Genomic DNA, 20,225 nt, shown 5'->3' on the forward strand with positions numbered 1-20,225 from the left:
CTGTATTTCTCCTCAGCCCAGCAAAGAAGAGAGATTACTCTAACTCCTGGTGATTTTGTAACAATGCTAAGAGCTAGTACTCCAGCAGGCTATCTATAATGACAGAAGTAGTCCTTCCCAAACAAACCAGAATGACTAGATCTGGAGCCCAGTTACCAGCACCTTCTCTGACTGGCGCTCTGGGAGCTGAGCGATTTGATGGATCAGCTACCTGTGTTTCAGTTAAGTACAACGAAAGTGGGTAAAGCTGAAGTAATTGCCAGCAGCATGATTTGGGAAGGGATCTGCAGCTCCTGTGACCAGTGCAGACACCAGCCGCTGTGCCCCATTTGACAAGCACAGCATTAATACATAGGCATGCAACCCTACGGAGTGTTACATACATGTGTCACAAGGTGGTGCTGCTCTCCAGCAAATGTAAAAAAACTGCGTCCATAGCGGCAAGAACAGGTAACATACCGCTGTACAAATGCATTGATTTGGGAGGAAGGGGTTATGTCTGTCCTTCAAACACTCTTGAATTATGATGTATTTAACATACAATGACAATATAGGATGACTTCATGAAACTAAAACTTCCAAGCACTCTCCTGAGAAATCCTGAAGGTTACATACCAACAATACTCTACTCTCTTTGCTTTTTAGAAGTGTCAAGGGTAAAACATGACATGTTATTTTTCCTGGTGAATGAAACCACAAGCATCTGTTGACAAGTCTTTTGGCAGTCTTACTGTCTTACTGTCAACATTGGTCTCTTTGTATGCTCTAGAAAGGATGTCCCAGGAAAAGCAGCTGACAGGAGGATTACACTTAGGCTTCTTGACCAAGGCTAGTTACAGGTCCTGTGTGACTGTGCTGGTAATGTCTACAAGCAGACTCTGATCAGTTGCTGTTTCTCAAAACTCAATATCAGATTTCTAATGTCACCATCTAAGTCCTTCTCCTGGTAGTAATACTATAATTTTTGCTGCTGCTCTGCAGGTTCTTGCTGTCTACAAACACTTCTATGTCCTGTCATTGCTGGAAAATAAGATGGAGAGCTATTTTCCGTTTTATTTGTCTAAGCTGTGTCTGTCTAAGTAATGCTGCTGTCACATTCAATCATTTCTGGCTCTGTCTCACCATCACTGTAAATTGTAATCACTGCTGGAGAAGCACAGGCAGAGCTTTTCATGAGATGCTTCTGATATTTTTGCATTTGCTTTTACAGAGACTGTAAGGGTAATGTAGACTTCCGCCTCTGTCATCCACTTTCTCTGACAACAGAGGACAGTTGAGATGGAGCAACTGGATAGCTCTCCACTGACCTCACCTCTTCCTTCACACAAATCTGTATGATGCAACAGGGTCTAAACAATGAGATTTTAAGAACAGTGATTGAAATGAGGCTTCTAGAGATCAACTCTTAGGTACTGAAATACATAATCTTTATTCAGCAGTGACTAGCATCTAAAAGTTCCTGTTGACACAAAGTAGGACTTCTGGAAGATGTTCTTCAGGTTGAAGCTTCCACTGTACAGCAAGAGGAGGAATGGATCCTCCATGCTCCTCCATGGATATTCCACTAAAGGCCACCTGAAATTTACATCTATTCAAAACTAAAATAAAGCATCACACATTTTACATATTTTTTGAGGGGCTGAGACCAAGGTGGAGTTGAAGCTGCTTGTCCTGTTTACTGGATATTTTAAACAGTGAAGTGCTCCATTTTGGTTACACAAGTTTGTGTCCTTGAGGAAAATCACACAGGCTTTATGAAGAACTAGCTGGGTGGGTGGGGGTGAGGTGGGGTTCCGCCTGTGATACAGTCTTTCAAATTTTGCTTCTTGTACCTTTAAAAAGCATTACAAAATTATTTTCCTAGACTATAAATGATGTCAATTTCTAAAGTAGCTGATAGACAACATTCCAGATCCAAGCCCTGTCCTCACCAACAAAATGTACTGAGGGTTTGCTGATTTTCTACAAACTTGCAGGCTAAAAAGATCAGAAAGCAGTGAAAAATTTCGTTTTAAGACTTCCCTGAGATCACACAAGTCCTGTATTAGTTATGACAAGGACAGTTTCTTTTCTGAGGTGGGTTTTATCATGATAAGAACTTGCCCAATAAAATTAATCCCCACAATTATTCCACGTTCTGGCAACATGCAGTCACAGTTTTGCCCATTATCTCTCACAGTTGCCATTTTGAATTCCTTGGCAGCCCCATTTTGGGTGCCAGAAAGGACTGCGATGTATTAGCCTTCACTGACTCATAGATGTGCACCCAGATGCTCTCTCACTTGCCTTCTTCAACAAGGCAGGAGGGGAAAATAAAATTAAAGAGCTTATGGGTCAAGACAAGGACAGAGAGATCTGTCACCAGTTCCTGTTACAGGCAAACCAGACTCAACTTGGGGAAGATTAAGGCAAGATTATTTTATTGCCAATTAAAAACAGAGTAGGAGAGTGAGAGGGGAAAAAATGAAAAATACACACTCAAACACCTTTCCCTTACCCCCTCCCTTTTTTTTTTCAGAGTAAACTTTCCAGACTTCCCTCATGACTTTTCTACCTCCATCCCTTCGAGCAGTGCCGGGGGATGGGAAATGGACGTTGTGGTCAGTTCATAACTCTTCACCCATGCTGCTCCTTCCTCCTCACAGTTTCTCTGCTCTGGCATACGGTTCTTCCTATGCAAGATAGTCCTTCATGAACTGCTCCAATGTGGGTCCTTCCCATGAGCTACAGTTCTTTAAGAATTCCTCAAGTGTGGGTCCTTTCTATGCGGTACTGTTCTTCAGGGTAAAATGCACAGGATTCGCAAGGGCTGCAATTCCTAACAGAAAACCGGCTCTGGTGTGTGCTCTCCATGGGCTGCAGTTTCTTCCAGGTCATCCCCACCTGCTCCAGTGTGGGATGCAGGTGGAATCTGCTCCACCATGGAACTCCATAGGCTTCAGGGGCACAGCTGCCTTACCACAGTCTGCACCATGGGCTGCAGGGAACATCTGCTCCAGCACCTGGAGCACCCTTTCCCTCCTTCTGCACTGACTTGGGTGTCTGCAGGGCTGTTTCTCTCACATATTCTCACTCCTCTGTCTGTGTAGCATTTCTTACCCTTGCTTAAGTATATCCTCACAGAGCCACTACCAGCTTTGCTGATGGGCTCAACTTTGGACAGCAGTGAATCTGCCTGGAAACTGGCTGGAATTGGCTGCATCCAACATAGGGGCAGCTTCTGGAGTCTTCTCACAGAAGCCAATCCTGCAGTCATATAAACTTCATAAATAGACCCAACACTCAGCTCTCTTTCAAGCTCTGCTGCTGAAAACCCTGGCTGCCCTGGAGCATAAATGCTCTCTTTCATTATGAATTAGAGGGCAGCCACAGAGACTCTGTGGATCTCAAATGTGGTGTAAATCAAATCTGAGTCACAAGCTTTTCAGACTAGTCCTTTATTAACTGGATAACAATGCAATAGCTACAGTTGGGTTTTTTTTTTTTTTCCCTAAGGAAAGTATAGATTTTAATTCTGCATGACTTATAAGAGAAAACTAAGCAAAATCTACTCAGGATATACACTCTGCTCACCGAACAGCTCTCTCCACTGGCATAACTTCCTCCTGCCTATCACCATGTATAAAAGCTTGCATGTGCATGGAGGCAGGGCTGACTCAAGGAAAAAGAAGGGCAGGAAGTATCCAAAAGATGAGCTCCCAGTACCAGTTCAGAAACACACACTGTTACAAGTAAACAGCGTAAGCCAAATATGTGTAGACAGAAAAGGTAATTTAATGTTTTCTTATCTGTAGGTGAGATATTGAATAAGACAGACAATTAAGGCTTGCATGTGAAAAAGCATTCCCCACTGAGTAATCTGATAGCTGCCGTTTCCTAGAGAAATAAACTATTTTGCAGTTTCCTAGAGAAGACATGTCTGATGTGCACAGCCTGGGAACACACAGGCTTACAGTAAGCTATGTGAGTATACATAGAATTGATAGCAAGCTGCTATGTGGCATGCATTTCTTTATACTGCATATAGGACCCTGAATGACACAGGCTCCGCTTTGTGAAGCTAAAGCTATGTAGTGGTTTAAACAAAAGTCATCCATAAATCACACAGTTGCTCTCTCACTCCCCCCCTTCTTGCCCTCCCCCTACTCCCGGAGGGACTGAGAGGATAATCAAAAAGAATGCAGCTCCCACGGGTTGAGATAAGAACACTTTAGTAACTAAGGTATAACACAAATCACTACTGCTACCACCAGTAATAATAATGATAAAGGAAATAACAAGGAAAAAGAATACAACACCTCAGCACCAGCTGACTGGTAACTCCCCCCAACCCCACCTGACCGAACACCAACCGATAACCTCCTCCAACCCTGCAGTGAACTAGCCCTTCCGGGTAACTCCCTGTTACATCCTGGGCATGACGTGCTGTGGTATGGAATACCTCTTTGGTCAGTTTGGGTCAGGTGTCCTGTCTTTGCTTCCTCCCAGCTTCCCCTCCTCCCTGCCAGAGCATGAGACCCAGAAAGTCCTTGGTCAGACTAAAACATTTGAGCGGTAGCTAGAAACATCAGTGTTATCAGTGTTGTTCCCAGGCCAAAAGTAAAAACATAGCACTGCACCAGCAACAAAGGAGAAAAACGACTGCTACTGCTGAACCCAGGACAAGCTGTAAGGAGATCTGTCCTGAAGAGTGGAGCTCAGATTTCCCACATAATTCCCCAAAGAGTGTAATTTCTCTTTCAGCATTTCTGACTCTACAGACAGAAATCTGTAGATTCTAGAGACAGTCTCTGACATTACAGATGGCATCTTTGTAGAAGGAATGACAATGCCTTGGAAGTCTGCTCAAGTATTCTTTTAGGGACAGAAAACCAAGAAAAACACCACTCTTTTTCAGAAAATTGCTTTTATGGGCAAGGAAGAGGACAGTAATGATGTATAGGAATGGCTGATGTTTCTATGTGACGTACAGTTTCCTCCCCCAAATCTGTTCTCCCCCTCACACACTTACTGAGTCAGTGAGGCTTGTTTTAGGAAAGAGGATCTGGCTTATTATTCCAATGTGGGAAAAGATTGTATTTTTCTTCAGAACAACAATCTTTCTCCCAGAATTTCTGTGTGAATGAGGCTTGGTCCTTTCTTTTCCCCACAGCCCTCATTCTTTTTTCTCCCCTGGAGGCTGGAATTTAATTTAAGGGATCATTAGCACAGAAGCTCTGTGTCTTGCAATTCCTGCTCAGTGCCCTTAGCCTGCTGCCAATTCTTTCTCACTGCAAAAGCAAACCTCTGAATTCTTCTTTTCTTTGTGTTTTTGGGTTGTTTTTTTTTTTTTGTTTTTTGGTTTTTTGTTTTTTTTTTTTAAATAAAGGAAATCAGCCCTAGCTTCTGCTGAATCATTTGAAAATAAGTTCTATGCCATGACAGCAGAGTCAGACAAACACCAGGGGAAGGTCTGGAAATGCTGTGTAGAAGGCATAGATCACACACCTGCATTTCTGTGTAATATTCCTATTTAATATCTTCATCAGTACTATTTAATATCTTCATTAATGAGCTAGACAGTGGGATTAATGCACTCTCAGCGAGTTTGCAGACGACACCAAGCTGTGTGGTGCAGTTGACACGCCTGAGGAATGGGTCTCAGAGAGACCTTGATAAGAATGAGAAGTGGGCCTATGTGAACTTCAATGAAGTCCAACAAGGCAAAGTGCAAGGTCCTGCATCTGGGTCAGGGCAATCCCTAGTATCAATACAGGCTCGGGGGATGAAGGGATGGAGAGCAACCCTGGTGAAAAGGACTTGAGAGTACTGGTGGATAAAAAGCTGGACATGAGCTGGCAGCATGCGCTTGCAGTCTAGAAACCAACCATGTCCTGGGCTGCATCAAAAGAAGCGTAACCAGCAAGTTGAGGGAGGGGTTTCGGTTCCTGTACTCTACTCTGCCCTTGTGAGATCCCAGCTGGAGAACTGCATCTGGGGTCCCAAGTACAAGAAAGAAATGGACCTACTGGAGTAGGTCCAGAGGAGGGCTGTAAACATCATCAGACTATGGAACATCTTTGCTATGAGGACAAAAGGCTGAGAGAGTCGGGGTTGTTCAGCCTGGAGAAAAGAAAGCTCTAGAGAGACCTTATTACAGCCTCCCAGTACCTAAAGGGGACTTACAGGAAAGATGGAGACAAACTTTTTAGTAGTGCCTGTTGTGACAGGTCAAGGGCTAATGGTTTTGAACTGAAATACATACATATATGTAAGCAATTCTTTATGATGAGAGAGGCACAGGTTGCCAGGAGAGGTGGTAGATGCCCCATCCCTGGAAACACTCAAAGTCAGGCTGGACAGGGCACTGAGCAACCTGATGTAGTGTAAGGCGTCCCTGCTCATTGCAGGGGTGGTTAGACTACACCTTTAAGGATTCCTTCCAACTCAAACTTTTTTATGTCTGCAGCTTTACAGGGAACTAAAAGCATGTAACAAACAAGTGTACTTTATTTCCATGTACTTTTATTTGCATGTACAAGACCTTTTCATTGTTCATGCTGTCAGGGTACTGCAGGATGTATTATCAATAGCACACACTCTACTCTTCCATGGTCAGCATTTGCTCTCAAAACCATAACTGCTATGAGATCCAGAAGCACCTCCTTCATGCATAAGGCTGCACATGATCCAATCACCACATACCCTTAAAGACTTGTATATTCCTGTATCTGTTGACCTGATTTAAGTGAACATGTCTTAGAAATGAAAGTAACCTGATTGGGTTTTAATATGGCTTCACTATGGATTTTTACCAAAAAAAAGAAAAAAAATCTGCAGTGTTTTGGTCCTTGTTTTCAGAAGCAGTTGATTCACCTGCACATATTTTTGAGATTGCAACATTAAAACACAATGATGCCAGCAGACTTTCAGTTAACAAGGAAATGTCACGGCCCAATAAAATGGTGGTAGAGAGAGGAAGGATCCACACAGCCCTCGTGGCACAAAAGTGCTGTTGCTCCCTGAGGGTCTGCTTTCATGTAAATGCTGGCTCTTTACTAGGTTACTTGAAGCTGTACTGGTAAAATGAAACTCGCACGTAAGGGCAGAAGAAACCATCTCCAAGCACACTATGTGGAGCTGGAAGGGGCTGTAATGGTGAGAAAGCAGGAGGGAGTGGATGACTCCTGCTGCCTATATTAATAGACTTAAATGGACTAATACTGGCTTAACCTTGTGTACAAAAAAAAAAAAAAAAAGGAAAAGCTGTGAGGTCAGACCGACAACTAGCAGTGGGAGACCTTGATGGACTTTTCAAGGCAGGAGGAGCAGAGAGAGCACCAACCCCACAGGGAAGGTGTCCAGCAGGTGTCAGGTCCACATCAGAGACCCCTGGGGCTGGTCAAGGGGAGCACCCACAGCCCCACTGGTGACTGTGACCACTTCTCAGCAGGGAGCCTGCACAGCAACCAGCTTATTAAGTGGGAGATTAAAAGAGAGTATGGGAAGCACAGGACACGTAACGGTGGGGTTACACCAGGCAGGCACTGTCCTGACCCTCTGCCTTGTTTCCCCTGTGGGTTTTGCTCAGCCCTGTTACCACAGTTGACAGCCCCACTCCCAGCTCTGCTACCCAGACTTCACACAGAGATCCCTTCCCCTTCCGCTTCTCCCTCCCTTTCCCCTTTCCCCTTCCCCTTTCCCCTTTCCCCTTCCCCTTCCCTTTCCCCTTTCCCTTTCCCTTTTCCCTTTCCCTTTTCCCTTTTCCCCCTCCCCCGGCCTCTTCCCCTTCATCTGCCAGCTTCCCTTCCTACCCCCTCCTCACCCCAGACCCCGCTCCCTCGGGAAGACCTGCCGGAAGATCCCTTCACCCACCTGGCCGGCAGCAGGGGCGCCATTGGCCCAACAGTCCGCTGGCTCCGCCTCTTCCCGGATCACGTGGCCTGTACTCGGTTTCAGCAGGCGGGGCCCTGTTCCGCAGTCGGAAGTGTTGGTCAGGTGTTGGGGGCGGTCCGTGCTGCTGTTAGTGCCAGCTTGTACGCGACTGTTACCCTGTCCTTTCCCGCCCGCCCCTCGCCATGCACCCGCGGCGCCCCGAGGGCTTTGACGGCCTGGGCTACCGTAGTGGCGGCCGGGAGGAGTCGGGTCCTGGCCCCAGGCCCTTCGGCAGTGCCTCGGAGCTGGGCCACTGGGTGACCAGTCCGCCCGACATCCCTGGCAGCCGCAACCTGCACTGGGGCGAGAAGACGCCGCCGTACGGGGCGGGGACCCCATTGGGGGGCGGCGGTCTCAACGAGGAGCCCAACCTCGGGCCGGGCGGCCCTGGCGCCGGTAAGGGATGGCTCGGCCTGGCCCGGCGGGATAGCACGCCTCTCGCCTTTCTCTCGCTTGACTGCGGCCCCCACTCCCCCGTTAGCGGTGACGAGCTGCGCCGGGCAAGGGCGAGCGGGCGGCGGTTGGAGACTCATCCGCGGCCTGGCTGCGTCCGCGCCAGCGCCCCCCGGGTGTGTTGGCGCTGACCTCCGCCGTGCGGAGGGAAAAGTCCTTTAGAAAAAAGGAGAACCTGTTGCACTCCAGCACCCGCTTTGCGGTGCCGCAACGCGTAGTTAGTTACATGCATATGTGATTGAGAGTGCAGAATGTGCCCTGCGGCTTCTGGTTAAGCAGCGTATGGTCAGCTACCTATTGCTTATGTAAACGATAAACAGCAGAAATACTCCACCTTCTGTAAGGGCAAGAACTGCCACTGGGTCTGACTGTATATATTGTAACAATTTAGTCATTGTCGATGTTTTAGACTTTGTGTCTTGTGGCTGTTTTATTGTGCCGTTCACAAAATGCAAGAAGTACAGCATGAACTGCTTAGTAAGATCCTCCTTCACCTATGGTAGTAAATGAACTGTGAAACTGGTAGAATCTGAGGAAACAACTATGTTCTTTTCCAATAATCGAGCAGAAACCCTCATCATTTAATGTCTTTGTAAAACTGAGGTGAGTTAAGAGAAACTTGCTAAATCTAGGCTACTGAACATTGTCTCCTTTAATTAAAAGGATGTTCTGGAGCATTTCAAATACACTTGGGTGTGAAATTTTTATGAAAGACTATCTGAAATGGAGTTGTTGCTTTTTTCTTCTTTTTTTCAGTTTTTCAGCATGCAGTGGGTTCAGGTTTTGTGATGAGTACAGCCTTAGTTGGACTAAGCATTGCTTAAAGCACTGCTTAAATATTCTTAAATACTTGGACTCCACTTTTTTTTTTTTTTTTGGTCTGCCTACTCGTGGAGGTTATGTTGATTCTTGTTTCTGCGTTTTGGAGAACTGATAAGGAGTTGCTGTATCACTGAGTCCAGCTTTTGCAAGTGGAGAGAATTACTCCTCTTAGAAGGACTGCCATGTCTTCGTGGAGCTCCATTGATGTTACTGGCATCAGCCATGGTCACAGGTTGTGTGCACCCTGTAGATTGTAGGACTGAGCATTAATTTTCTCTTATTAAAATCTTTTCTGATAATGCCCAATGTGCAAATGTCTGTCCGATAGCACACAACAGAGAATTTAACCCATTACTCTTGTTGCGATTTTAACAGTTCTTTAGTAACTAGATTTTTGCAAAGGAGTGGAGATAAACAGTTGACTTGAAAGTTCACATCATACTGAAGTTTGTTACATCAATGACTTTCAGTGTTAATTTTCCCAAAGTTTCTCTCTTTATACTGTCGTGGTTTTTTTTTTAATTAATTTCACCTCAGATATCTGAATATATGTTTCAGAATTACGGTAACCTGTTATGCTGGCTAACTTTTTCAGTGGTTGGTTTGAGTTAGATTTTTATATGCTAAAATACTCTCTGTTTCACTGTCTACTTTCTCTTTTTTTCCTTTTTCCTCTGTATCTGTTTTAAGACAAGAATAATTTATTTATTTAATTTCAGTAAAAGCATGTCCCAACACAAATGCAGTCCAAAGTGCAATTATTCCTTGGGGAATAATCTTTTTATGCATGTGCAGAGCTGCCACAAATGTTGTGGTTTAGTGCCGTAGTTTTCTGAAGCAAGTACATTAGAAGAATACTCTTTTTAGATCATCTGTATGGCATTTACTCCTGCTTTGTGATTATCACTGCTGTATAACCTGGTGTTTTTTTGTTTGGGTTTTTTTTTCAGACCAGCTGAACAGGTTTGCAGGCTTTGGGATTGGCCTGGCAAGGTAAGAGTTGTGTAACAATTTTCAGTGACAGAGAATTAGTAAAGCTATAGTTGTCCTGTGATCCCTATGCATACTTTTGCATTGTGTTTTTATGACAGTAGACTTACACAGTTGCAGTGGCTTTAGAAACCTACTACGTGCAATCCATGCAGGTTTCTGTTCTCCTTAACTGAATTGTTTCACCAGATTACTTGATAAGCAGTTACTATAAAGAAACAGGGTTTTGTGTGGTATGCACATGTTATGCATACTCTGTCAGAGCAATCTGAAAAATTAACACCAGAGCACTGTTTTCACATTTGCCACTTTTATTAATATTTTTAGGTAATGTGAATGTTTCCTAAGAAGGTGAAAATGTCTTCAAGTATATTGCCAAAGTATTCTGGAATAGTAATGTTGATGTAGTCAAGAAGTCTAATAACCATTCTGTATTATGGTGGCACTGAAAAAGTGGTGGATTTTAGCATGCCTTTAAAAACATTTTCAGAGCTTAAATTGTCAAGTGTAAGGATCATTATAAGTTTAGGAGGTTTTTGTAGCATTCCTGGTCGGTCACACCTGATTAGGTTTTTTTTTGGTCAGTGTACTGATGCAGCTTGTGAAGAGGTGGAAGGTAGGGTTTTTGTCTTGAAAAAGTTGTGATTCACAGTTGTTGACCTGTATATGTGACTTCTCAGGGGAAAGTGCTTCTTTCTTCAGAATATGAGAATGCTTGTGTCACTTATCCAGTTAGACCAACATGGAAGCTATGTCAGTTGAGGTTCTTATAGTGCATTTCCACTTGAAGAGAAGGACTTTTTACTTCACCACCAGCCTGTCCTGGTCCTTACCCCATTGTTATCACCCTTTATGCATATCAGAGCCTCTTTTAACCATTTTGACTCACTGAAACAGAAGACAAAATTGATGCAGTATGTTTTGCTGTTTGATTTGGGTTGATTTACCTTGGGGCTGACTACCTATGAAAGCCAGCAGACAGCAGCTAACTGGACCAGAGAGGCAAGGGATAAAGAAGGAGGACTAGAAATGAAGAAATTACCATTTTTAGCTCATAATGAGTTGCTTAAATTACATCATCCCACCTTACAAAATTGCTTGTCCCTCTTCTCCCACTGCTTCCCTTGCAGTGGCTGGGCTTGCTTATTCAGACCCCTTGATAAGCCTGTTCAGTTTGTTAAAATAGAGTTGATGTGGGCACTAGAACTAGTCCTCCCTAACATGTAAAGGGTTGTTTGACTTCTTTACAGCTTTATCAAGGTGATTGAGCTCAGGAGAGTATCAGCATGAATGGAACAATAGGGCAGGAATATGTTGATCTCTTTCAGGAACACAGAGCTGTTAGCATGGCTCAGTTGTCCTTTGAACTGTATGCTTTGATTTAATCAAGCATGACAAAGTTTTCCACATCCTGAACACTATGGCCACTAGATGTAAAATCAGTATTTGGAAAAACTCTACATTATCTAGCGAATTAATTTTGAGTGGATACCTGATAGCTTACCACCATATACTCTATGTTAGAGAAAAATAACAAGCCTTTTCTGATAAATTGATGATGGCTTCCGATGCTTTAAACACACTTTTTTTTTTTTTAAGCTTATTTACAGAAAATGTGTTGGCACATCCTTGCATTGTTCTACGTCGCCAGTGCCAGGTATGTCCTTTATTTTACCCCTTCTTCCAGTCATAGCTCCTGCGTACCATGATATTGCTGAGTTTTCATACTCTGTGGAGTGTGAGGCAGCCTTACAAGTCTTAGGGAGATGCTGCTACATTAACATGTTTTTATTTGTAGCATATGTTTTCCATTCTGAAAGTTAACTTACCCTGAACATTCTTCATTCTTATTTGGGCAGTGGAAAATGTATTGCAGGAAATGTTTGAGTCTGCAGAGCAACGTCTAGATCTCCAATTACAAGCGAGATGCTTTGTTTCCAATATTTTCTAGCTCATGCTTGCTTTATTGTTTACATTTTCAGCATATAGATACAAGTTCTGCCTGTTTCCCCGACTCAGTGAGCATTTATTTATGTTTTGATCACTTTAGCTGGCCTTTACAGGGATGAAGTCCTTATTTTGGAAACGCTTTTTCCTGTACGGTTATAACATCACCAAATGTATTTGTAACTGTCATTATTTATATTTTCAACAGGTTAACTATCATGCTCGGAATTATCATCTCACTCCATTTACTATTGTCAATATTATGTACAGCATCAACAAGACACAGGTCAGTATTTGGTGTCAGGCTCTATCTGAGCAATGAAGGTTACTATAACACGCTTGTATATTACATCCATAGCTCTTTCTGTAACTGATGGTGAAAAACATGGCCATTGTAAGGGTTTGTTATTTTTATGGTGGCAGAAATGTTTCAAGAAGATGATTGTAAAATCTTTTATTAGTAGTAGCATAGTCTCTAGTGGGGAACATTTGCAGATGTTAGAAAATAAAAGACCCCTGAATTTTTTTATTAGTATTTGCAACAACAGTTAATCTTTATATGAATACAGAAATTATCCAAATTACTACTTCCAGCGATAAAGTGCATGAATTTCCAGTTCTGCATGGGAATGGCAATCCTGAAATTCAGAAGACAGCAAAAAAAGACTTTCTGGGTTTTGTACAGATGTCCTTTAACATCTTGTTCACAGAAAATGGCGTTAAGCTTATAGTGTAGAGTATTCACAGTGCCTCCAAAATTGTTGACAACTGCTTGAAATGACTAAAAACCAAAATTTTCTTCAGAGCTGAAAATTAGTTGTCCCCTGAATTTGGCAATAATGTATTTTAATGGTAGAATTGTAGCCCTGTGCAGTTTCAATTTACTGAGGTTTTATAAAAATCAGGTTAAAAGATTTTTGAGTTTTATGTTGTAAGAATCAAAATGTTGCATGTTCAAAACACAGGGTCCAAGAGCCCTCTGGAAAGGAATGGGCAGCACTTTCGTTGTTCAAGGCATAACCCTGGGAACAGAAGGCATCATCAGTGAATTTACACCTTTGCCAAGGTATTGCATGGGGTTTTTATTTATTGATTCTAACAAATTTATCATAGGTTGTTGATTTCTATTGAAAATGAACTGTAAGCCTGTTTCGAAAAAAATTACTTGGTTAGAACAGTCAGGCACTGAATTGGTGTTTTCAGCATGGTGTGGTTGTCTTGACAAAGACAACCTCATAATTAATAAATAGTGAGAGACTTCCTGTGAGCTTTGTATGTTGCCTACTTGTCTGTATAGAACTAGCATGGCACATTGGTCTTCAGTGTAATTCCACTGTAATTAAAGGATTCGCAAGTTTCTTTTTGTATTTTGGTTTGTATTGTGTGATACTAGCAAATACCATGTCTAAAGTAAAAAGTCCTAGTTTCGTTAATCTAACTACTGTTATGATGCATGCATGCATACTAATAAAAGTAAGTCTTCAGTTTCTGGCGTTTGTCAAAAGCACTATGAAGAGCATTTAATACTCAAATTGTGTGGAGTGTGTATTTAAGCTTTTTGGTCAGGTGTCTCATGCATAACTGAAATTCACAGGCGTTCAGTTTTCTCAAAGTGCAACTTGTTCTTGCTTTTTAAAACCTGCTGTAGAAGACCCTTAAGTTCAAATGTGATATAGTGTATTTATTTTCATAGTTCTGATTTCTGTTAAATGTGAGGAAGGATTTTTATCTTGTGGGCCACTTGTTCAGTAGCTTGGAAAGTGAGCTGGTGCTGCTGCGAAAAGAAGCAGTCGTTTCTGCTAGTACTTGCTTATTCCTTCCTCTGTCCTACCCCCATCGTTGTGCCAACATGGTATGTGAACAGCCACAAAATCAGCTGGACTGGGGAAGTGATCTGGCTAAAGCATTTTTCTTGTATGCGCATCACCTCATGCAGTTTTCTACAGGATGCTCTCCCTTTTTAATCATAGTGTGTATGTTTGGGCTGTCACAGGGAGATGAATGTTACTGCTTACTGCAGCGGTGCCACCAAAACTGGTTTAGAAGGTTATTTAACTACCTTATCAAACTTCAAAGAACAGCAAAGTGAGATGTCAATTCCACTTCTATTTCATAATATTATGAAAGATTCCTTTTGGTTTAGGAGAGGGCACAGAAATGGGTGTTAACAATTTCAAGTTGCATTTGGTTCTCTGCTAGACAAACTCATTCCGTAATTGTTCTTCCATTGCAGGAATAGTTACGTGTAGTGGATTGACAGCTTAGTCTTTCACACATTAGTTTGGCTGGTTTCATTTCCACATAGAATCATAGAATCATAGAATAGTTAGGGTTGGAAAGGACCTCAAGATCATCTAGTTCCAACCCCCCTGCCATGGGCAGGGACACCTCACACTAAACCATCCCACACAAGGCTTCATCCAACCTGGCCTTGACACCGCCAGGAATGGAGCACTCACAACCTCCCTGGGCAACCGATTCCAGTGTCTCACCACCCTAACATCTTTAAAGTAGTATGGTTCAGTGGATGTAATCCAAGTGTCCAAAATGCATAATAGTGAGTGCTCTTCCCTTCCTCTTTAGTAATTGACCTACATATTTGGCAAAGTGATAGCTACTAGTAGCATACAATTTTAGGGAAAGAGTAGAGTTTCTTTCTTTGAAGTTGTAACTACAGGCAGTGGGTGAGTGTGATTCCTGGACAGTAATTGAAACTGAACACCTTATAGTTTATTATTAAAAATGTACAGTTTAGTGTGTCCAAGATTTCAGACAAATATATTTTACCTCATAAATGGAGTATTTACCAAATGTATGGTAAATACATTGGTATTTGACTGGTATCTTGAGCTGGGTGGGATTACACTTTCTGTCAAGTGGAATGTAGTTATGTTTGCTGTTCCTAATTTGAAGTGCATAATTAGAAATACTACTTTAATGGGACTTTTTTTTAAAGTCACCTTTGTGTTAAACACATGGGTTTTCTTCTGTTTTACCAGGTTGTGCTAAAGCCAAAAGTCTTAAGTTAAGTTTGTACAGAATTAGTATTCAGCTTCTAGTCTGACCTGTTCTACTTGGTTTGGTCTTGTCTGTGTTAGAATGTGACTTAGGTTTTCAGGATGACTTAGGTTTTCAGGAAAGAAACAACTGGGTAAACATAACCTCAAACAAAAGAAGCAGCATAACCAAACCAAAACATAAAAACAAGTGTGTTGACAAAGGAACCCTAGTGAGATTTCAAAATAATCCAGTATTCCCTGAGAATGGCTTGAAGAGTTAGTACATAAAGGTGCGAAATAATTGCAACACTCTAAAGGCAGTAGCTGTGAAAGCTACATACATTTTAATCATTAATTTTTTTTTTTTTAATAGAATAATAGGCCCAAATATCTTCTAGCATTTAAGCATGATTTATTAAGTATGTTGCTGATACATCTTTCTGCTATGGGAAATCTTGCAACATAAGCTGATAGTAGTACAGCAATATGAAAACTGTGTGTTGATACCTGTGGAAGAAATGCTTGAGAATAATGTGTTCTTACTCATGTTAAGGCAAATACTTTTCTTTTTAGGGAGCTTTCATATAAATGGAACCTCAAGCAGATAGGTGGACACCTTCTACTCAAAGGGTAAGTATAGCATGTGTTACTACCTTATGTCATTATCTAAACATTAAAGAAACTGCTAAATGTATATTAGTTTTGTCTGCAGCTATGGTTACTTGGTGCTGATAACAATTTTCTAATTTTGAGGTTTGGGTTTTTGGTTGTTTGGGTTTTTTTTAACCATTTTGATTGCATACAGCACTTTCACAAAATATTCTCTCATACTAGATCCCTGTGCCTGTATAGAATCTGACTAATTTAAAATATTAGATTCTTTTAGTAATTGAATTATGATAGCCAAGAGACGTGACTCAGCCTGGTCACGTGGAAATAGAATTTAACAGAATTTCAGACCGAAGTGTGTCTCAGCCTGTTGATGTGCATTTTAATAATTTAGTTAATTTTCTCTTGGGCATGATTTGGTAGATAACTTTGTCAACTTTCAAGTGCATAGTTTGCTATATCTGTAGTATTGTCGTGAGCGTAATTCTCGTCTTGTTCATTTCTACAGTTTAACACATGTGGTAGCAATGCCTTTTTATTCTGCAAGCCTGATTGAAACTGTACAGGTAACTTACATACATTTACAACATTAAAAAAGACACTTATTCTTTAGCATTGGATTCAGGTTTATTTTGCAGTTGTTGCATTTGTTTTGTTTGACACTGTATGACTAATTTTTAATTGAGATTAAAAGTATTTACTATAATAGATATATTAGTCATACTATTTTAAGTCTAAATGTGGCATTAGAAAGGACAGTTAATATAGATAGTTGGAATATGCTGTACTAATCAGTCCAGGGAGGCAACTTGGCTCATCAGATTTACATTATATTCCTGTGCTGCAAGAGGACAATGACTAATAACAAACTATGAAAGTTAAAGATTCTGGGATTTGTAAGTAACAGTCTTATACTAGTTTTGGTTATCTTAATTCTGGTAAACCATGCTGTTCAACAGTACTCCTTTGATGAAACATATTTAAGTGAAGAAGTGTATCAAAATAACTATAAATGGTAGAAATTTGTAGCTGTCACATTACTGGTTTAGTCTTTAGGTTTTCAAAACACATGGTGTTGTATTTGACAAAAGCAAGCACAGATTTGAAGTGCAGTGACTACAATGATATGGAATAGAAGAGGATTCATTAGGGGTTATGATGCTCAACTTGTTCTTAAAGTGTGGAGCAACACTATATTCTTAAGTATTTGAATGAGTTTCTCTTCTGTGCAGACTGATCATGAAAGCTTTTTGCAGGCTGTTAGTACTTACCCAGAGTACTGAGGAAGTTCTGGTGGTTTATCTAAGCATCAGGTCAGGACAGTCAGCAAGGACTCAGAGTTGGGCATTGAGGAGAACTCCCAAATCCTGAATTTTGGATGTACCAGAGATGATAAAACATGGAGTTTGTAAAAGCATTTTAAGGGGTAGTAAGGTCCTTAGCTTAGTCATACAGTCATAGATGGAGTATAATGGAGTAAGTAATTGCTAAGTGAATTGTTTATTTTCACTACATGAACAAAATAATTATCTTTCTTCTAAGAGGCAGCATGGTAAAGAGTACTGTTTCAGATGCAAATAATGTACAGAAACATGAGCTGAACCTATTGAAGTCATACTAAAAATTATCTATCAGCTTAACTTTAGTTATGGAAGTCTTTATTATGCACATTCAAGTTCAAAAACTAAGAGTTACAATCCTTAAATAAAAGGATTTTTGAATTAGATATACTTCCCTGTCATTTTGCTCTGGAAGAAGGTGTTTTCAGTACATGACTGTTTTGCAGACTGATACTTTCTAGCAGTAGCCCAGAAGTTGAATTTCTTTGGTAACACCACGAATAAATGAAATGTACATTAAATAAAGACTCTAGGATGGGTTCATGTTTTAAAAGAACATTTACTTGAGTGTGATCAAGAGTGTTTTAAAGCAAAGAATTTGTAGCAGTATAGCTTTGTAGATAACAATAGCATGCAGATGTCTATAAAAGAATTCTCAGTTCAGCAGTGACGAAGTGTTGACGTGGGTGTCAGTAGGGTTTTGAAATGGTTAGCACAGGTTGTAACTATTCCTTTCTGCTTGTAGAGCGAAATAATTCGAGATAATCCTGGCATCCTGGACTGTGTGAAAGAAGGAATTGGCAGAGTTGTAGGCATGGGAGTACCCCATAGCAAGCGTCTCCTTCCTCTGATGGTCTTGACTTTTCCAACTGTTCTACATGGGGTTCTTCACTACGTCATCAGTTCCATCATCCAGAAGCTTGTTTTGTTTGTTCTGAAAAGGGGTAGTTCCCACAACCTTCCACCTGAGGGCTCTACTTCCATTCAGAGCATGCTGGATGCTTATTTTCCAGAACTTATTGCTAGCTTTGCAGCTAGCCTTTGTGCTGATGTCATGCTTTACCCACTGGAGACAGTTTTACACCGCCTTCATATTCAAGGGACACGCACAATAATTGACAATACAGACCTTGGCTATGAAGTGCTTCCCATCAATACTCAGTATGAGGGAATGAGAGACTGCATAAATACGATAAAACGGGAAGAAGGAATGCTAGGTTTTTATAAAGGATTTGGAGCTGTTGTAGTACAGTATACGTTGCATGTGGCAGTTTTACAGCTTACCAAAATAATTTACTCAACGCTGCTTCAGAATGTTTCTTAATCTGTTCAGGTGTGGATTTAGCACAGTGGGTTTAGGTTAGAGACTTACTAGCCTAACTGTTGTTTAAAATGGCTTAGAAAATTAAGTTTGGAGAATCCATGCTGAGGGTGCTCCTTGCATTGTAAAGGAGCTTGTTTTAAAAATGGGGATATAGATTCCTAAGTGTAATTAAAAAAGTACTGTTTAAATTCCACATTATAGACACAAATTGTATATATAATGTGCAGTCATACAGAAGGGGATAGATTTCAAATATGGCTGGAGTGAGCATTTACCTTTCCTCTTACCGGTTAACTGAATTAAGGAATGGATGATTATGAATTCTTAGTATATGCTTTATAAACATACAACTGATATTTAATTTGGACTGCTAGCCAGTTCAAATGGTCTTGTTCTCATGAGTTATAAGAACTTGCAAGTGGGAAACTGATGGGTTTACTGGTCTTTTAAATGTTTTCAACTTCACTGTTAATGGCGCTGTGAGCAAAATAGAAACTAAAAGTAACTTATAAATGTCTTCTACACACCTGTGAATTATTATGTGTTACTTTGCTGCAGTGTGGCAGATGACAACGAAGAGGAATCTTTTGCTTTGTACAAAATAACAAAACTTGGGTTTGGGCAAAGTTGCAGAGAAAGCAAATTTGGCTGTCCTGCAGTTTGTTTGTAAGGCTTACAGTAACTAAAGTGCGTGAATAAAGCAAATTAGAAGCTGATGGGTGCATGTGTAACTGCTGTTTTTAGTCAACTTTACACTTATAACTTCAGGGTTTAGTTTTACTCTGCTACTCTGTATAAGTAGAATATTCATACAAATGGATGTACTATCAGTGTTCAAAGTGTAGAAAGTGTAAAAAAATAATTGGCTATCTTCTGAGTTTCTCTTTTGTTAGGTCACAAGTATGTGCACCATTATCTATTTGCTATTTGGCACTGATGTCCTTAATTTTAAAGTCTCTGCTGAATTGTTATTTGTGGAGCAGAAATTAAGTCTCTTTATGTACAAGCAAACAACTGAAATGTACAATTTTTGCTCTCCTCCCCTAGTACATCAAGACTTCCAGTCTGAAAATTACTTCTTATCTTTCAGAATAATTTAGCCCTTATTTTCATCAGTAACTATCTTGAAGGTTGGGGGAGGGGAAAATGTTTTTTAGCGAATAAAACAAGCGGGTGGAGAGTCACTTTTAAAGTGCATGAGAGGCTGCTGCCTTTTTCACACTTTCACATTGCAAGTCTATCTTTGTGAATACTGTAAATTGATGTGCATTATAATCATTGATCATTGTATAGTAGTTATCACTTATGGAAAACAGTCATGGCAAACATAAAAGGTGTTGCTGTTTGTAAGTTCTGACTAAATCACGTTCAGGTCTATTATTATAACTTTCATGTATTTTAAATGCAGAAGTTTTGGAAAGTATAGTGGAAGTATGATTGGGAACTGGTTTCATATCGAAATATTGTTAATTGCAAATTTAGTGTATAGAATGGAAGCAATTAAATAAAATGAAAATTCAATAAAATGAAAATATTTTGAAGTAATTCACTGAAGAGGCATGTGAAGAAACCCCAATTTTTGTGTTATATTTTATTGTATAGAATTCTGAGTGGTTTTTTTTGAAGTTCCTTAACTTTCCTGTGTGCCAGAATATGTTGAATTAAACTACATGCAAGACCTTGGGTAAAATATTAGAATCCTAGGTTGTGTTTTTAAAGTTTCCGTGAGTATGAAGACAGCCATATCAGAGAATTGTCCAGATTAGAAATTGTCTTGGCAGGTTATCTAGTCCAAATTCTTGCTTTACTCAAGGACATCATTGGCTT

The 20,225-nt window shown here is 40.7% G+C and overlaps 1 protein-coding gene across 1 annotated transcript; it reads left to right on the forward strand.

Moving 5' to 3' along the window:
- The first annotated feature begins 7,942 nt into the window (after window positions 1-7,942).
- Window positions 7,943-19,943, forward strand: SLC25A46 (solute carrier family 25 member 46). The gene is made up of 8 exons (XM_065663141.1): window positions 7,943-8,310; window positions 10,140-10,182; window positions 11,779-11,836; window positions 12,335-12,412; window positions 13,092-13,192; window positions 15,699-15,755; window positions 16,243-16,300; window positions 17,820-19,943. The coding sequence occupies exons 1-8, from the start codon at window positions 8,058-8,060 to the stop codon at window positions 18,396-18,398; spliced, it is 1,227 nt and encodes a 408-aa protein (XP_065519213.1). The 5' UTR covers window positions 7,943-8,057; the 3' UTR covers window positions 18,399-19,943.
- Window positions 19,944-20,225: the final 282 nt, after the last annotated feature.

This window comes from Lathamus discolor, chromosome Z (genome assembly GCF_037157495.1).
Source record: "Lathamus discolor isolate bLatDis1 chromosome Z, bLatDis1.hap1, whole genome shotgun sequence".
NCBI lineage: Eukaryota > Metazoa > Chordata > Aves > Psittaciformes > Psittacidae > Lathamus > Lathamus discolor.

Coding starts and splice junctions, on each gene's coding strand:
- SLC25A46 (XM_065663141.1), top strand. CDS start 8,058: ATGCACCCGCGGCGCCCCGAGGGCTTTGACGGCCTGGGCTACCGTAGT. Junction 12,413..13,091: donor ACAGCATCAACAAGACACAG/GTCAGTATTTGG, acceptor TTCAAAACACAG/GGTCCAAGAGCCCTCTGGAA. Junction 16,301..17,819: donor GCCTGATTGAAACTGTACAG/GTAACTTACATA, acceptor TTCTGCTTGTAG/AGCGAAATAATTCGAGATAA.